General features: G+C 40.1%; 1 protein-coding gene across 9 annotated transcripts in view; it reads left to right on the top strand.

Moving 5' to 3' along the window:
- BBS9 (Bardet-Biedl syndrome 9) overlaps positions 1-20,342 on the top strand; it is a 455,972-nt gene that overhangs the window by 201,413 nt on the left and 234,217 nt on the right. For all 9 annotated transcript variants that reach the window (XM_048839046.2, XM_048839045.2, XM_048839047.2 and 6 more), the window contains one exon: positions 18,490-18,672. In XM_048839046.2, coding sequence (XP_048695003.1) covers positions 18,490-18,672 — 183 coding nt within the window. The remainder of the gene's footprint in view (positions 1-18,489; positions 18,673-20,342) is intronic.

Genomic DNA, 20,342 nt, shown 5'->3' with positions numbered 1-20,342 from the left:
TTCCCTGCTCAAGGCACTGTTCTATGCCTTGGAGCAACAGTTCTCTCTTCTTTCTCGTTGGGATGAGAGTATGGGGTGGGGGTGGGGCCGGGGCCTTGCTGTGGGCATCATGCTTAGTAGCTTTTGGGGGTCTGAGAAGGAATGTTTCCCTCATTGCTAGACTGGCCATGGCAGTGTTTTTTTTTGTTTTTGTTTTTTTTTCCCCTGTCAAACGTCCAAGGACCTGTTGGGTAGGCTAAGTAAATCCTAAGTACATCTAGGGCCAGCCTTACATAGAGGCGAACTGGTAAAGGCTGGGGGCACCTCCGGAGCAGGTATAAATGGGGCACCTCTGGAGCAGGAGTGCCCCTCCCCCTCCTGCTCTGCTGGTGTCTGCAGCCCCGTGGCTCCTGCCCCCTGCCTTGGAGCCGCCCCGCAGAGGCTCCCGGGAGCTTCCTATCTGCTGGGGGGAGGGGACGGAGGGCGCTGATGTCAGGGTGCCCCCTGCCGCCCCTGCCATGTACCCCATCTCTGCTGAGCGGGGGTATGCGTGTGGGGACAGGGCTCACCAAGAGAGGGACGGAGCTGCTGGCAGTTGCTGCTGTGTCTGAAGGAGTTTTCCTTCAGACTGGTGAGTGCCATTCTCTTAAAGGGGCAGCACTTGGTCTCTCACATACTCCCACAACTCTCTCACTCCCTGAGCTCACACACTCTTTCACACTCACCCCCGAACACATACTTATATTGTTGTTGCTGTTATTGTTACTTGTTGGTACTTCTGCAAGGCACATACATTCTCGGTAATTTTATTCTTTCAAAGTGCTGTTATTTTAATTTTTTGATCGGTCTATGCCATGGGTTGGCAACCTTCGCATGCGGCCCATCAGGGTAATCCACCGGTGGGCCGCAAGACATTTTGTTTCTGTTGACCATCTGCAGGCACGGCCCCCGCAGCTCCCAGTGGCCATGCTTCACCATTCCCGGCCAATGGGAGCTGCGGGAAGCGGCGTCCGGCACGTCTGTGCGCTTTATAATTTTATTTCTTTCTTATGCTTACATTTAATTCTTTGAGTAGTGAGTTCTAAAATGCCTAACCTGTCCTGGCTAGAGTAATTATCATTATTACTTTTATTATCATATTGTGCTTTGTCATTCATTATTTAAAGTGGTACAGTCAAATAATAGTATCCTTCTAGAATGTAACTTTAGCTTGTACTAACCGTAGCAGCACCGGTTTAAAAAACATTAGCTAAACACACAACTTTAGAGACTGGGCAGATGAAGGTTGCTTATTTTCAAATTGTATTTTTACTTATATTTGTAAAATAACTTAAAATTTGCATGAAAATAAATGCAGTTCCATCTATGATACCAATAGCAATGATGGAGTCAAATGTTAGTGAGTCACATACATGATTGTGATCAGTAAACATAAATGCCAAAATAATTATAAAAATAAATTCCCTTTCTTAATAAAAGAGAAGAAAACCCTTAATTACATGTATTAAAATTATGTTGTTAGTGAAAAACAATTGACTGAAATAGAGTAGATAATGGTAGTAACACAGAGTGTCTGTTAGAGAAAGTAAACAGATTTTATTTATTTTTATTTATCTCTACTGAAGTTAGTGTACAAAGTATTAAACGCGTGTTTCTAATATCTGTGTTAAAGCTCCAGAACTGATACCTCAAGGCTTGGGATTGGGACTATCTTGATGTATTATCTCCTAATTGTTCTAAATTTAAATATAAACTTTAATCGTGGCTTTAATTGGAGTTTGTATATATTTTTTCTTTATATAACAATTAGATACAGTTCTCCTGTCAGCTAATTCCTAAGTATTTATCTGCAAAAACCTTAAGAGTTTTCAAATGCATAAGTAATCCCTGAAATAATGATTAAAGTTTCCTCCCTCCCTACCCCAAATTTGAAATGGGGCCCTGGGTGAGCTGTGGGTTCTGGCAAGATGCATCCCCCGTGTGACAGTGTGAAGCCTGCCTCAAGCTACATGCTGGCATCAGGCACCACGATCCACAGCAGCAGTGCAGAAAGGTGGCAATACACCATATACCATGCCACCCTTACTTCTGCACTGATGCAGGAGGTTCAGAGCTGGGTGCCTGGCCAGCACCCGCCAATATCAGGCTGCCGTGCCAGTGCTTAATTTGTGCCAGGGCTGAGCTCTAGCCTTTGGCATCTCTTTCAATATAAATTAAACACTGTGGGAGGCAGTGGGGCCCAGAGGTGATGGGGGACAGAGGGGTAAGCCCAGGGAGCTTGTGGGGGCCAGGAGTGATGGGGGTGGCACCAAAATACAAGTTCACCCAGGGTGCCATTTTCTCTAAAGCAGCCCTGTAGGTCATAATATGTTCATGTTGTCATAACTTAGCAACTGTCCAGTACAGGGATTCCAGTTCCCCGATAAATGGGAATTGGAAGCAGGATTACGGGAGGGCATTCACTAAAGAAAGGGGTATGAGGCTGCAGGCCTTGCAAGGGGCCAACCCCAATATTCTCAATCATTATATGCCTTTTTTAAATATCTTTTCGCTTTTGAGAAATCCTAAGTATATCATTAAATCCTATCATATGACATGAATTTTAAGTATGTGGAAAGCGCCAAATGTATTACAAGTAAAACAATGAAAATATGTGGAAGTATGGTGGTAGCAACTAAGGCCCTGATCCTGTAAACAGATATGTGTGTGCTTAATGGTAGCATTTAACTTACTGCACAGCAGTGGGCACCTTTTTATGGTGAGGTGCAGAATTGTTCTTTCAAGTGACCTGGTGGTAAACACATCTGACCACAATAAGATAAATGCTAGCCTTTTGGCACGTGTCATTGTAGCACATAGACAAACGTGTTTTTTTGAGTACTACTTGAAATCCCATCTCAAAGGTTTAGAAGACCAAACACCCTGTATGCTGAGTTTGTTGTGCAGCCAGTGCAGGTATGATGTGAACTGAGCTGCATCTGATCCTGTTCCTGCTGGCTTTGTTCTTGTGAACCATTAGGGAATTGAAACAAGAATTTTCTTACTCTGCCAGCTTACAAGAACAGAGCTGAAAGAAGGCGCAGTTCCAGAGGGATGAATGAACACATGTCATGTGCATGATTGTATCAGGAGAGCAAGAGACCCAGTGCCCTGAGTGTATGTTTTCTTTTGATTACCAGCTGAAGAACTGTTATTAAGACTGTTGCAGCTGTTGTTTCACATAGGGTTTTCCCCCCGCTTTATTTTCTGAGGTTTTTTTTATTTTATTTTTTTATTTTTTAGAGTGGCTGGATAGTTTAGGAAATTGATAATATGGGGCATGTAGATCATCACCTCTAGATTGTTGTTTTGAATCCAACTCAGGTAGGCTGAGTGAAAGATACTACCTTCTGATAGATCTTTGGGGGCTCATGAGTTAATGGTCCAAATCCCAGTGGACCAGTGTCAACGTCACAAAAATGAATACCATCACAGATGACACTAATTGGCAGACTTATTGACAGAGAGATCAAGTATTGTGTGGCACAGATGTTGGACAGTTTTCCCACCCTTAAAGGGAGGAGTTCTGGGTCATTATTTGGACATTACTAGGGAGTCTGCACTGTCACAGTCAGTGCTGTAACTGGTCTGTGGATAGATAAAAGACTTTAGGCTGGCTGTGGCTGTCATTCTGGCATTAGCACCAAATTCACACTTTTATTTAAAGGAATATTTTGAAACCATTTTTCTTTTGTTACTAATACATTTTAATCTGATCTTCTTGCTGTCTGAGTTTTACCCAGGTGCTGTTTTCTGTCTTACACTTTTATTTAAAATCTCCATTTGACCAGAGCATTCTTTGTATTGAAATGGTTATGCTTGCAACAGGAAAAAACAAACAAGAAAACAAGTTATGGGAATACTTCTTATTTTTCTTAGAGTAGTATCCCTGTGGGTGCTTCACGTGGCACGAGACAGGAAAGCGCATGTGCAGCCCAAACGGGCCCTGCTAATAAAAACCTCCGATCCTAGGCCCAGGGACGCAGATACACCTAAAGTGGAGCACCCATAGGGACACACATCTTGAAGAACCTCAGTTACAGCACAAGATAAGTAACCCTCTCTTCGTCTTCAAGTAGTGTCCCTATGGGTGCTCCACTTTAGGTGTATTTGCGTCCCTGAGCCTAGGATCTTTGTACTTCCATTAACTTGCTGAGGGCTCTTAGGTGTAGAATGGGCCTCCAACTGCCATTCTTTATTTGAAATAGGAAATACAACTCATGGAAATGCTCAGGTTGTTACAGCACGTGGTTCGGGGGTTGGGGGTGGGAGGCATCTTGGGGCCTTGACCAAATTCTCAAAATTGCCTGAAGTGGAGTACCATTAGGAACACACTTCTTGAAGAACCTCAGTTACTGCACAAGGTGAATAACCCTCTCTTCAAAGTCAGGTATTCAAGCAAGCAAGAAATAAGTTCTTGTGCACTGATATGAGAAAACCCCTATTTCCAAAAGTTGTGGCATATTTTTTTTAAGCTTCTACTAACAGTACTGTTAGGTCAGTACTGAAAAACAGCTCAAAATAGGGGGAGAAACGCTTTGTATCATTAAGAAAAGAGAGGTCCTGGATATAGTTATATTTATAGAAAATATTGAGCTTCTAATTAACTTACTGCTCTTTCTTTAACTGCTAATTTTAAAAAAATGTTTCCAGTGTACTTTTTTTAATTTAACAGTGGATGAGCCTTGGTCTTACCTCCGAATACTATATTAGGAACCACAATATTTGCAGTTCACTTGAAATTATATGGTGTTCAGCCCACATTGGAAATCTTGGGAAACTTCTCAGGTTGTGTAGCATAAGGCAGAAGTGAAAAAATTTCAAATGAGGTTGCCTTGGTGGGTGTAACAAGAATTGGAATTTAGCCCGTGGACTTCAGTGTTTAGCTGAAAGGAGCCTGTTTTCTTGATCTGGCTGCATCTGTGCATTGATATTTTCATAATTTTATTAGGGTGGAATAGAAATAGGGTTTGTTTGTTCATGTATGTAAATGAAATTATTGGTGGTATGTTACTGTTTGTTTGTATGAAATCTTTTAAAGGACTTGCTGAGCTAGAAAATACATTTATCCTATATTTATACAATACAATAGGAGTATGAAAAAAAAAAGACTGCTTTTGGAGATAACATTATGTGCTAGACACCCCTGTGAGACACTGATCATCTGTTTATTTAATCTCCTTTTTTATACTGCACTAGCATCCAGATCCTGATATCTAACACCCTGATTCTGCAAACACTCATGTGTTCCACTTTGTGCACATGAATAGCCCTATTGAAGTGAATGGGATTACTCATAGGGTGGTATCCTGGCCTCACTAGGTATGTGTACACTGTTCTAAAAGACCCACAGCACAGCCATAGCTCTCCCAGGTCAGCTGACTTGGGCCCACGGTGCTTGGGTTGTGGGTTGATAAAACTGCAGTGTAGATGTCTGGGCTCTGAGACCCTGCGAGGTCAGACCTGGGGGGACTCTGCTGATCTGAGTCTTGGTGCAATAGATTTTTATTGCAGAGTAGACAAACTCCCTGAAGTCAATGACAAAACTCCCATTGACTTTAGTGAAATCAGGATTTCATCCATAATTCTTAAAGTTAAGTATGTGAATAAATGTTTGTAGGATTAAGGTCCGAGTAACAACCAGGAGGTATCAAGCACCCTTAACTTGTAACTACCCATTCTTCATGGGAGTTGAAAGCATTGAGAATTTTGCAGAATTTAACACACAATGAAGAAAATATCTGTTTTAGATTCATTGTCTGATTTGACAGATTTATAAATAAAGCAAAATACTTTAAAATAAAAGCAAAACCTCTTCATTATTACATAAGGTCAGAATGTATTATTCAGTGGTATAAAGCCATCTGATGTTTGGTTTACCTTTTTTTTTAGATAGTTGCTTATTCAGATACCAACTCTGCAGTGAAAGTCTCTCTGTCCTCTATGTTAATTAACTATTAGAAGTTTCTTTCCATGTATGTGTGTACATAATTTGGCACATCCCAGTACTTAACATTTTTGTTTTGAAAGTATAAGTAAAGGATTCATTGTAAGTCACTGGCTTCTCAAGTTCTATATAATTTGTACCAGATGTTCTTTTCCTTAGATAAGCTACTAATTTTATAACTACACCTTTCAATTTGGATATACAGTAGAATTCACTTTTGAACGTATTGGGAAGAATTACGTGTATTTTGGAATAAACTATATCCACTGCTTTATTTTATAATCTATTTCCATTCTCCCTCTTTCCTTTATTTTAACAATTAACAGGCATTTGCCTGCTTGCAGGCTGAGATACTTACTTGTGGATAGGCTGGCAAGAGGGCGCTTGATACGTTTATTAGTATTATTATTATTTATATTATTATTATAGTGCCTGGGAGCCCCAGTCAGGGCCCAGGACCCTTCTGTGCATTGTTCAAACACAGAACAAAAAGGGTCTCTGTCCTAAAGAGCTTACTCTAAATGAACAAGATAGACACAGGGTGGGGAAAGAAGTAAAACACATAAGCAGAGTGAACAATAGGATGGCAGCAAACAGCATGTGAGTTCCTTTATTTATTTATTTATTTATTTACTTACTTACTTATTTTGGGGTTTAGTTAGGAGGGGATAAGCTGAAGAGAAGGGAAAGTGAGGGGAACTGGAGGGAGAAGATGGTTAGAGGAGTGATTCTGAGGTAAAGAGCTGGTGATGAAGGGGTAGGGTTGGAGCAAAAAGACAATCCGCTCAGAGCAGAGAAAATTTAGTCAAAACTGTAGCAAGTTCTCCAAGGGACTCCCAAGGTCCGTGCTCTGGCTGCTTCTGCCCTACCGGCTGGAGTCTCTGGCTGACTCCTCTATGCAGCTTTTTCCCAAGTCCACTTGTTGGGGGTGAGGAGAGAGACCACTCCTAGTGCCCCAGAGTGTGTGTGAGTTCTCCCCTTGAGGTCCAGGAGGGTAGTGAGGTGGGGGGCTGTACTTTCCCTCCTCTCCTCCCAGTGCACAGTCCCTACCTTGGCAGGTTCCTCTTTCAAGTATATTTATATTATACCTTCTTAAGTCACCCCCTTCTACTCAAAAACCCCAAACAAACAAACAAAAAACAAAACAACCTCCCCCGCAAAAGCCTCTGAAATAAATAATCAATTACAAAAAACATAAAGGTAAATGAATAAAATTAAACATAAGCCCCCAAATCCTATCTCAAACAGTTTTGCAAAAAGATGTGCCAGAGAGACTCCATGAAGTCAACTGGGGACTTCACTTTTGCTATTTATTTTACATGGAAGGCACATAGTATGGTGATGGGCAACAATATAAAATCCTAAAATACATTTAAAAAACAAACCAAATATACAACAAATCCAAGACTTACGTTGCAAGTGCTTTAGTATTGCCCACATGTAAATGGAACATTTCTCATTTTTTTTATTGATAGGTAGAGCAGCACAGCAACACCTACTTTAGGTATATACTTGGTGCCACTGGTATCCATACATTCACATAAGGTAGAGAACGCCAGATTTGTTTCATTCTTGGCTTTCACTAGCCTGGCTTGTTCATATCCCCTGGCCCAGCCATAGTGGAGACTTCTTACTGAATTGCTTGACATCAGTCTGTTAAGTGAGTTCGTCTGGGTTTTTACCAATCATATCCCTTTTTTCAATCCACTGAGTAGAATCCATCTCTGTCCTATAGATAGTATACAATACCCCTTTGAAATCTTTCTAGTGATACCAAAGAGGTTTGAGGAATAAAACCTTGTGAATGAAAAACTGTTTGCTTGATGATTGTTCTTAAAAAAAAAAAAAAAAAAAAAAAAAAAAGACTAATGTGCACTGCTGTTAAAGCACGCAGATTGTATCACACCTTCAGATTTTTGTAACCTCTTTCTTTGAATGGTTGAAATAACAGCTCAGTCATTTTATCCAAATTCAGCTGCTTATTAACATCGCTGCTACTAGTGGCATTTCCTAGGAGAAATGGTTGATGGTCTGTCTGGTTCATACTAACATCTCAAAAAGCACCATCACAGTTGGTACTAACTGGCACTCTTAATTCAGGGTCAGGTATTCATAGGCTGAAGTCCCAAATGAAAACTTAGGCTCATACGTAATGCAGTGCAGTGCTATGGGAATGTTGAAGTGTTGGTAGTACTCTCCTTTGGAAATAATATATACATTAATGCCTGAAGTTTGTAGGCTGGGTGTAGATAAAGATCACTTTTTGACTATGGTGTCCTGGCCTACATTTCATGAAGCAGGTTCAGATGTCCAAGGTGCTGTGCACATTAATTGTTGAGTCTGCTTGTCTACACAGACTCTTTCCAGCTAGTGTTCATCTCATTGCTTTATAAACAGCTTTGAGTATTCTGCATGAAAGCGGCTATGGAAAAATAAATTGTATTCTGAAGTAAAGGGCATTAGAGCTTTTAAAAATAAATTACCAATACCATCAGACAGTCGTATCTGTTCTAATAGTATTTATTTCTAGTGTGCCAATCATAGTAGTTAGGTGCTATATACACAAATTGAACATTAATTCGGCAGAAAAAGATCATAGTTTGTGACCCAAAATGCCACTAGATGTGTAACACAAGATGTGTGACTGGTAAGTTATTTTTAGAAGAGCATGGAAAAAATTATAGTAGGACATAGTATTGAATTCTTTTTCCTTCTCCAAAATGTCTAGTGATAAATAAGTGATCTCTTTTCATAGGAATGAACTGGGGAATCTCTGACATCCTATATTCTCTACTTTTATGCTTTCTATTAGCATAGGTATCAACAAAATCCTAAGTTATGAGGTGCTTGACCTAATTATCTTCAAACATACTAGAAAGGGGTTGGATCAAGGAGATATTGGTGGTAGGTATGTTGTGAGGAATTAGTCTAAGAATAATTCTCAAAAGAGATCTATGAACTCATGATCAGTGTTTCAGCTTGCATGACTGTTTCCAAACATAGAAGACTTTGCCTTCTGAAGCAGCATGAGCAAATAGTCTTCCACATAATTTAAGTTTTAATTGTGGGGCACTGTGACAGGGTGTATCAGACCTTTGTGGCCCCTGCTAGAGGTCCCTCTGCTCTGCTACACCCCACCCCAGGAAGCAGTGAGGTGGGAAGAAAAGAGTAGCAAAGATGGGTCCTCCAGGCCTGCCTAGAGAAACTTCATGAGGGCAGCCATCTTGGAAACTAGAGAGACCTGGTCCTCCAAGGGCTAGCAACAGAGCCCAGTAGGTTCATATAAAAGGAGCTGCAAGGTCTTAGCAGATCAGTTCCTGGCTGTCCAAAGGAGTCTGAAAAGTAGTCAGAATGTAGGGCTGGCTGAGTTTACACTGAGACTGCAGAGGGAGAAGAACCTGAGGATGTTGGCCCTGAGATAGGTCTGGAGCTAAAAGGGCACAGTAGGAAGTGTCCCATGGAAATAGCATCAGAGGGTTGAAGTTGAGCCATACATGGCTGCTGTTTATAGGGTCCCTGGTTTGGAACCTGGAGTATTAGGTGGGTCTGGACTCCCCTACCATCATAGATAAAGTGGCATAAACCCCAAAAGGGACAGAGCTTATTTGAGAGCCGTACCAAAGGGCTGAATTTAAAAGGCCCAGAGCTGGGCTGAAGACCCTAGGGAGATCCAGAATCCTGGATTCTTTAATAATTCTTTAAGGGGTTCATTTGGACTTTGTGACTTAGCCAAAGCATCAAGCCACTAAGGAGCTACCAAGGCTAACCTACAGCGGACACCAGAGGTGAGAAAGGAGTGCAGTACTACACCCGGCCACTAGGAGTCCCTCAATAGGCCGTGAGTAACACTGGTTGCAGAATTAATCGATGCTCAATAACTGTTTGTTTTGTAATGGGTGAGCCCATGTCTCATCAGAATAATTATACTTCTAATGCATTCCTTGATGAAGACTCTTGCCTTACATAAATAACTACCAACCACTGATTTTAGGAAATTCCAGATACCTACAATTCCCATTGACTTCTGTGGAAAATAAACACCTACCAGAACTGGCCTGTGTGACAGAAATAAACATTCCTGTTTGGAGAAAACAGAACTCCCTGTGTGTGTGTGTCTATGTATATATAATATAAATACACTCAATTTGTTTTGTTCCAAAAGTGATTTTGAGTACGTACATTTAGGAGTAGGGGGTCTAGCTCTGAAAATCAGAACCTTTTAGGTGTCTTAAGTTGGGCAACCAAAAATTGAAGCACCCAAATTTCACTAGTCATTCTTCAAAGGACTAAAGGCAGTGCTTAATTTGTAATGAAAGAGATGCCAGGGATCAGGCAATTTGTTTACTTTCATAACTGATGCAGCAAGCCTAGAGGTGCTGGGACTACAAACTGCCAAGACTAGAGGTGCCAGGGCTTGGCCCTGACAAGCCCCGGCACAAATGAAGTACTGACTAAAGGTGACATGCAGGAAAACCGAGCAGTTAACCTTTGACACATCTTCCTACGTGAATATGATATACAGAAATCATAACAAAGTCTCTTTACTTAGAAATTATTTGGAACAAATCTTGTTGGTATTACTCATGGAGGGTGAAGTCTACGAATTTCTCAGAATATTATAAAAACACTTCTGGAGTTGAGCTTTGCCCTTGCCAACTGTGAATGTGAAATTTAATGGAAGTGTGTTAAATGCATGACCTTGATGTAGAGAATATTTATTCTTGGGTGTTGTTTCTTTTTTACAATGTGCTTCCATTAATAACTTTTTTTAAAAGCAGGGTTCCGCTTTACTGTAGATTGGTTTATTGGAACAGGGTTAGAATTTGGTCAGCCAGAAAAGAGTTCACAAAAAAGGCCATAAATGAAAAGAAAATTATGATCAACTTTTAAACAAATATTATACGAGATGCTATGCTTTTGGCCTTTGCCAGTGCCTCTTTGATCTTTGCCAGCCACTTTCCCATCTTCTACTGCTTTGAGTATGGAGGTTTTGTGAAACCTTTTTTTTTGGAAAAAGAAAAGGAGTACTTGTGGCACCTTAGAGACTAACCAATTTATTTGAGCATGAGCTTTCGTGAGCCACAGCTCACTTCATCAGATGTGTACCGTGGAAACTGCAGCAGACTTTATATACACACAGAGAATATGAAACAATACCTCCTCCCACCCCACTGTCCTGCTGGTAATAGCTTATCTAAAGTGATCAACAGGTGGGCCATTTCCAGCACAAATCCAGGTTTTCTCACCCTCCACCCCCCCACACAAATTCACTCTCCTGCTGGTGCTAGCCCATCCAAAGTGACAACTCTTTACATAATCAAGTCGGGCTATTTCCTGCATAGATCCAGGTTTTCTCACTTCCCCCCCCACCCCCATACACACACAAACTCACTCTCCTGCTGGTAATAGCTCATCTAAACTGACCACTCTCCAAGTTTAAATCCAAGTTAAACCAGAATATCTGGGGGGGGGGGTAGGAAAAAACAAGAGGAAACAGGCTACCTTGCATAATGACTTAGCCACTCCCAGTCTCTATTTAAGCCTAAATTAATAGTATCCAATTTGCAAATGAATTCCAATTCAGCAGTTTCTCGCTGGAGTCTGGATTTGAAGTTTTTTTGTTTTAAGATAGCGACCTTCATGTCTGTGATTGCGTGACCAGAGAGATTGAAGTGTTCTCCGACTGGTTTATGAATGTTAGAATTCTTGACATCTGATTTGTGTCCATTTATTCTTTTACGTAGAGACTGTCCAGTTTGACCAATGTACATGGCAGAGGGGCATTGCTGGCACATGATGGCATATATCACATTGGTGGATGTGCAGGTGAATGAGCCTCTGATAGTGTGGCTGATGTTATTAGGCCCTGTGATGGTGTCCCCTGAATAGATATGTGGGCACAATTGGCAACGGGCTTTGTTGCAAGGATAAGTTCCTGGGTTAGTGGTTCTGTTGTGTGGTATGTGGTTGTTGGTGAGTATTTGCTTCAGGTTGCGGGGCTGTCTGTGGGCAAGGACTGGCCTGTCTCCCAAGACTTGTGAGTGTGTTGGGGTCATCCTTTAGGATAGGTTGTAGATCCTTAATAATGCGTTGGAGGGGTTTTAGTTGGGGGCTGAAGGTGACCGCTAGTGGCGTTCTGTTATTTTCTTTGTTAGGCCTGTCCTGTAGTAGGTAACTTCTGGGAACTCTTCTGGCTCTATCAATCTGTTTCTTTACTTCTGCAGGTGGGTATTGTAGTTGTAAGAAAGCCTGACAGAGATCTTGTAGGTGTTTGTCTCTGTCTGAGGGGTTGGAGCAAATGCGGTTGTATCGCAGAGCTTGGCTGTAGACGATGGATCGTGTGGTGTGGTCAGGGTGAAAGCTGGAGGCATGCAGGTAGGAATAGCGGTCAGTAGGTTTCCGGTATAGGGTGGTGTTTATGTGGCCATTGTTTATTAGCACTGTAGTGTCCAGGAAGTGGATCTCTTGTGTGGACTGGACCAGGCTGAGGTTGGTGGTGGGATGGAAATTGTTGAAATCGTGGTGGAATTCCTCAAGGGCTTCTTTTCCATGGGTCCAGATGATGAAGATGTCATCAATATAGCGCAAGTAGAGTAGGGGCTGTAGGGGACGAGAGCTGAGGAAGCGTTGTTCTAAATCAGCCATAAAAATGTTGGCATACTGTGGGGCCATGCGGGTACCCATAGCAGTGCCGCTGATCTGAAGGTATACATAGGGCCTAATAACATCAGCCACACTATCAGAGGCTCATTCACCTGCACATCCACCAATGTGATATATGCCATCATGTGCCAGCAATGCCCCTCTGCCATGTACATTGGTCAAACTGGACAGTCTCTACGTAAAAGAATAAATGGACACAAATCAGATGTCAAGAATTCTAACATTCATAAACCAGTCGGAGAACACTTCAATCTCTCTGGTCACGCAATCACAGACATGAAGGTCGCTATCTTAAAACAAAAAAACTTCAAATCCAGACTCCAGCGAGAAACTGCTGAATTGGAATTCATTTGCAAATTGGATACTATTAATTTAGGCTTAAATAGAGACTGGGAGTGGCTAAGTCATTATGCAAGGTAGCCTGTTTCCTCTTGTTTTTTCCTACCCCCCCCCCCCAGATATTCTGGTTTAACTTGGATTTAAACTTGGAGAGTGGTCAGTTTAGATGAGCTATTACCAGCAGGAGAGTGAGTTTGTGTGTGTATGGGGGTGGGGGGGAAGTGAGAAAACCTGGATCTATGCAGGAAATAGCCCGACTTGATTATGTAAAGAGTTGTCACTTTGGATGGGCTAGCACCAGCAGGAGAGTGAATTTGTGTGGGGGGGTGGAGGGTGAGAAAACCTGGATTTGTGCTGGAAATGGCCCACCTGTTGATCACTTTAGATAAGCTATTACCAGCAGGACAGTGGGGTGGGAGGAGGTATTGTTTCATATTCTCTGTGTGTATATAAAGTCTGCTGCAGTTTCCACGGTACACATCTGATGAAGTGAGCTGTGGCTCACGAAAGCTCATGCTCAAATAAATTGGTTAGTCTCTAAGGTGCCACAAGTACTCCTTTTCTTTTTGCGAATACAGACTAACACGGCTGTTCCTCTGAAACCTGTTTTTTTGGTTATCTTTTGGGTGAAGACTCTGTGTTGCTAAGAAACAAGGGGACTATCCAATAATGGGCCTTGTATTGAATTGATGGATTTTTTTCTAGAGGTTGTATGATCAAATGAAAGTTCATGTACTACAGCTGTATTAGTGGCAGTAAGGGACAATGGGGCTAAAGCTTGCTTGCAGTCATGAAGAAATAAGGGATGTAGAAAGGCCTCTACTGTAAGTGAAGAAGCGGTTTCCTTGCTTTGTTACTTTATGTATGTTTATACAGAAGGTAAAGAAGACATTATCTGAAACAATGAGCAGATAAAAAAATAAACTAGAAGGTAGTTTAGAAATTAGAGAGAAATCACAGTGGAATCTAGGGAGACTGTAGAATCTCAGTTTGCAAAGACAAAGATTCTCATTTTCCCCTCATTGTAAAATGGTTATTAGAAATAACATCCAGGTGAAGAGGAAATAGTAAAATGTGGAAATTACTTTGAGATTTTGGAAAAAGTTCTAAGAACCTGTACTTTTAGAAATTTCCTAAGGGTCTGAGTGAAGCTTCTCAGAAGAACCTTTAAAGACATTTACCTGATGTCTTAAGAATTGTTCAAAGACATTTTCCTCTCTAAGCAAAGGTTTATTTTTTTTAATCCTATACATTGAGAGTGAAATCATGTGTGGATCTGGATGAGGATTGCGTTGCAAAGATTCTGGAGACTATCCCAGCTGCTTTCTATATTATTAAGACATCTAGTTCAGAACAGACCTCAACGAGTATTCTCCTTCTAACCTTTGCCCTATCTAATTATAGAGATTGGGTTTTGAAACTGAGATTGTCAATGTAGACATATATTATTTTATGGTAATAAAATTTTTATAATCCCAGATGTTTTAGATCTTGTGAAGCTACATGTTTGCAATTCCTCATCTATAAGCAGAAGATTTTAGACTTAAAAGCTGTTTTTGCCTTTGGTTTCTCTGTAAGTGCTGGGTGGAATAGTGTATAATACATGATGGTGTGGTATAAAGATTTCATTGGCATGTGTTTGAGGGTTGCAACACCCCGAGACCACCCTGCCTCTTTAGGAATTTAAGCCTTTCAGTAATGCAAAACCAGATTGCATATTGTGATTCTCAGAACAGAGTAATTTTTGGACAAAGAAGAAAACATTCTTGTGGCAGGTAGATTTTTAAAAAGCTCCTTCTTAAAACTCTTCAGAGATTTGGCATGTTAAAAGTAGTTCTAGGGAGGCGGATTCATTTATTTATTCATTGAATTCTTTTCTATTCTAGATATTTATTTAGATTTTTAAAACATAAAAAAGTATGCGTCCCTTGCTTTGGACATAACTCACAATTATATCGGAAGAGGCTGCCTCACCTCATTGACAAATAAAACATCAAACAATAAGACCCTTTCACTGTAAGCAATGGTAATCAAGCTGCTCTAAGATTCAGCTCATCCCATTCCGCAAATCCTGGGAAGTAGATGAACCTGGTTGTCTGACTGAAAATTTTACAAATGTGAGTTATTTTGAGACAAGTTTTAGAGCAAATTCCAAAGTGGAACATCCCTCATGTAGAAAACCAAGCCAACAGGTCCTTTTCATTTCTATTGAAGGGCTCAAACTCAAGTGAATCAGATGATGTCATTTGAGGCAGGATAGCCCAGGGTGTAATTCAGATAACCACCGCCCAGACTATTTAGGGTCTATAAGTTAAAACCAGCACCTTGTTTTCTCAAACAGCAATGTGCTGATGTTTGTGCTTATCCCAGAGTACTGGTCTGAAACTCCACTTAGTAAGTGGGATACTTCATTTTGCACTAGCTTTAGTTTTCAAGTGGTCTCAAAATGTAACTCATTACAATAGTGGTAATATTGAAGTATCATTTTGAAGATAAAGCAGTAGATAACTGTGGCAAGATCTGTATCAGAGAGGAAAAAAATCCCACCCTGTTCATTTAGTGCAAATAAAAGAAAGTGATCTTGCCCACAGCTATTACCTGGGCATCCATGGGCAACTTGGGATCTAATAAGGTACTCACATTGTGCACCGGTTACAAATGGCTGACACACTTTCTCAATTATGGGTGTTGATAGATTTGTCATCTCTTCCAGCTGCTTCCTCCAACCCACCAACATTAGTTGCATCTAATCTAGGTTAAGTCATAGCCCTCATCCAAGCTCATATAGACTCTGAGTTATTCGTTACACAACATTAGCCTGGTACGATATGATAGTGTCATAGTGCTGGGTGTCATAGAAAATACATCTCTGCTCCTCTTTCCTCACTTTCACCAGTCTCAAAAAGAATTGAACAGGAATGGTGAAAAAACAGATCCCTTTAGTGCCCCTGTGAGAGGGTTCTTGAGGAAAGGAACAATTGCCTACAGTTGTCGTCTCAGAAAAATTAAAAACAGAGCCACTCTGGATTAATGGGTGAGGTGGTCAGATGTGCATAACAGGGCTGCATTTATCACACAGTGCTGGCTGTGGTTCTGGATTTGCTTTGTATCTTTGGAATGAGAGATTCTGTGTATTAAATCCTTTCTGAAGGATTTGAAGGAAATATACTAGGCTTTTCTTGGTGTGCCCTAGCCACGTTAGGGTTTGAGATGGAGTGAACAGGAAGTGGTAGTGAATGGGAAGAGTCTGATAGGATGTGGGATAGATAAACTAGTCACCTGTGTAGAGGATTATGCACAAGCATTCCCCTCTTAAAGAGGCAGCAGACAGAGCTTTCATTAAAGTCCTGGGAAGTGTAGCAACTCCAAAACTGAGTAAAATTGAAATTGGAGTGAATACAGAGCAAAATGCAGTTATAAGTGATGATGGGGCAACAAGTGCAATGTGACTTAAAATTAATGTCCAGTTCTTGAGAGGCCTGCTGAGGCCTCAGAGCACGTATGTAGCTTTTACCCCCACTGTTCATCTTCAGTGACTGAGTGAGCATGTAGATTTTTTTTACCTGGACATATTGCTACTCTGGCGTTGTGCCATCTTTCTGTGGTTGGCTGGCAGTTGTGATGTGGTGACTGTACTGCATGCAAACAGTGCCATGAGATTGAGGTAAAGGAACTAGATGTGACCCTGTTCATACGATATGATTAATGTCTACGATGCTGTTCCTTTCCTGTAACCAATTTTAGAGCATATCAGGGCAGTTCTCACCATTTGGGATTAATATCACTCTACTTTTTGTGAGTTGAGCTTCTTCCCTTAGTGTAGCTAACTGGGTGTCTGCCTCATTACTTGACTTTAGTTAATATAGTGTTTGGACTTGGATGTCTTTGGCGTACTCCATGTTATTTGGAAACGTACACTTTAAAATAAAACAAAAGCAACCAACACTTTTTGTTTAAAATAATTTATATTTATTGTTTCCTAAAATTCACTATTTCTTCAGTTCTATGTTCACCTGTAAACCCAAAGGGAACACCCCCATCTGTACTGCCAGTGTTGCACATTAAAAATAGTTTTCCTTCACCAAATGCTCACAGCTGGTTGGATTTGTTTTCAGTCTGAAGATACATTGTACAGTATTTGTCCTTTTCACATAGTGCTGAACTTTAATAGGTTGAGCTATCCTAGCTTTCCTTTGTAAATTAATTCTGTTTCAATACTAATTATACTTTGCACTTATATAGGGCCTTTTATGAAAACATCACAAAGCACTTTACAAAATTAAGTCTAACGACATCCCTGTTAAGTAGGTATCGTCTCTTTGCAGATGAGTAAACATAAGAAGAAAGAGGTTAAGGGCTTGATTTTGAAGAAGTGCTGTGCATTGATTTAAATGGCAGCTGCAGATGGTCTGAAAACCAGCCCTTAGTAGGCAATATGTAATGTCAGTAGCTGAGATTAAAATACGTCTTGGAAGTTGTGGCTCAAACCCTACTTTTAGTCTTAGCCACCAGATAATGCTCATTTCCTTTAAATTCAATCTATGTATAGCATGGAAAATCTGTTGCTGTTGCATAAAATTACATTGAAATGATAGGAAATTATCTTGAAGAACGCAGTCGTAAGTTGCATAGATAGAGCCCTTAGGATTTTACACCTTTGTAATCTATATATAAAACAAATATTATTTTTCTCACATTTCTGCAAGGTAATGCCATGCATACATTTGTAGAAAATGGACAGTAGTGTCTGTAATGACAAAATACATCTAATATTAGTAAAATTCCATTGAGTAGTTTCAGGTTTTCCTCTCAGGTTCTGCTTCTAGCTTTTTCCACTGAGTACTGAAGAGGATAAAAATATCATGGCAGTTTACAGGAAAAGGAGCTGATATTTAAAGCAAGCATACACTGAATTTTCTTTTCAAGGTCTGTGTAGTCCAGTATTTTACATTGGTGTTAAAAATGACATTACCCAACCAATCACATACCAGAGCATCTATATTATTAGTACAATGCTGAACTAGCCCATACTATGCATACAACCCCACCTAATAAAATAAAAACATGGCAGTTTTTTCCATATAGAAATAACTGACATATTAAATTACAGTTTAAAAGAAATAAAATAAATGTAATACTTTTGACTGAGTTCTACAAGGATGTTGGTCAAACAGTGATTAACATCATGTGTGGTATAATCCTCAATGTTTACAGTTGGTTAGGGACTATAGTATTACATTAGGTGATGGGAATCAACCTGGGGAGTGCCTTATTGTAGAATATGCATTAAACAGAATTCTCTCTGCACCGACTGAATTTATTGATTAATTCCACTGCCACATGGATTTTAAATTACCTTGACAAACGATAACTTATTTAATACTGTCTGTGACTTGTGTTTATGGAAGACAAAGTTCGTCGGGTCCTTCTAAAGAAAAACAACAATGTGCCAAATGTAATTTTAGTGTGGAGTGTTAAGAATGGTATAATTATATCTTACAAAAGTGTGTGATTTTTTGCAGATAATAGCTCTAGCAGATGCGGCAGAGGAAAACCAAACCAATATGTTCCAGGCATTCACAAAGTTGAAAAGTGCCACCCAGCTGGTGATTATGTTGATTAGTCTGTGGCAGAAGCTCAGCACTGACCAAGTTGCTATTCTGGAAGCTACGTTTTTGCCATTAATGCAGGATACCCAAGAGCTGGTAAGGATCTGTGAGATTTACTGAAAATCTGGATATGTGGAAAAGTACGAACTGATCAATTAACTTGGTTTTCCCAATGTGTTCTGTAAATGGCCGTTCCTTATAATGGAATGTAATATTTCCCTTCCCACTATACTGTATTGAAAAACTTTATTTAAAAGGGTTGTTTTAAGATTTGCTTGAGTCTACTTTAAATCCATTCTTCCTCATCAACTGCGGTGAAGCCTTCGATTTGAACATCTCAAGGTTTGCATTCTACCAATTAACTTTCAAGTTAACCAGTCCTTGCTTGTCAAACCAAATGGAAATATCCATATATCTAATATAGCTGTATATACATCTATTTAAATGCTGGTGGCAATTGTGATAATAGTTTTGTAGTTTGTTGTTGTTTGAATGAGTTGTAATAGGTCTTATCTGCATTGTGGATTTGCTGCAGTTATAGTCTGTGTCTAGCAGTGGAGCAAACCCCTACTGTAAATAGGCAAAGTTGCTGTATATTATGATTTACCCTGGTTTTAAGCTTGGGGTAAGCACCACTTCTGCAGATAGCAGCTTTTTTAGACTGCACCAGCTACATCATTGGCTGTTACTAAGGCAAATCCCCAGCCTACACAAGGCCTTAGATTAAAATAGCACATCCTTAAAAACAGATTCCAGATACGGGAAAATGGCATCTTGTTTTAAAAGACCTACTAAAAAGCCTGTTTGAAAATATTGACTATATAGACCATATTGCTGGCATAGCGTAGTCTATATTTCTGTTAATTTTTCCTTTGAGCCTTTGCCTGTAAACAATCTTTGTAGTAACTTCCACAGCAGTCAATTATGACATCACAGACCGGATTTAGGATTACAATTTCATGTGGAGAATAAACAGGAGAAGGTGAACTCTTGAAAAGAATGTCATAAAGAAAGGGTTATTAGTGACAAATGGAGAAGACCACCAAGTGAATTTTTAAGGAACAAAGGTTCTGTTAACGGTAATATTCAATATCTTATTAATAAAGCACAGGAAAAAGATTTCCTCTTACATGCTACTGATTATGATAAGTGCTTTACATTTTCAAAGCCTTTCACCAGTATCTAATTATTCCTCATAGCACCCTACAGGATAGGTAAATAACATCATTTTATAGATGAAGATACTAAAAAACATAGATGTTAAGTAGCTTGTTCAAGGCCACATAGAGCCTTAAACAATTGTGTCCTGAGGCCCATTTGTGATTCACTACTCTGTGTCAGCAACTTTTGTCAGGCTTGACATACTCACTGCACCATTCACACTGATGCCATGATATTTATGTAAAAGGTGATGTAATATATTGTTTGATATCTAATAATACACTTGTCATTAATGTCACTGTGAAATGTTTGTTCCAGTTCTACAGGTAAATTATGGATATTCTCTGATATTATGTCCTGTAAACAGACAAAACCCTCCTGCAATTTTGTAACAGGGTTAGGTGTGACTGGGTAGATTGCTGTGTTAGAGCTGCTTAACCCAGTGACACTCAGTACAGACTAGTATGCTGGCTGGCAGCGTCCTCCTATGAGAACTACAGCAGCAGACCTTTTTAAGGCACTAAGGGTTACAGAGCAGGCAGTGACATAACCCCTCACTGTCATGTTCTGGATTGTACCCCAGAATGTGACAATATTATCCTGTG

This window comes from Caretta caretta, chromosome 2, assembly GCF_965140235.1.
Source record: "Caretta caretta isolate rCarCar2 chromosome 2, rCarCar1.hap1, whole genome shotgun sequence".
NCBI lineage: Eukaryota > Metazoa > Chordata > Testudines > Cheloniidae > Caretta > Caretta caretta.
This window is presented reverse-complemented; position numbering and strand designations above follow the sequence as displayed.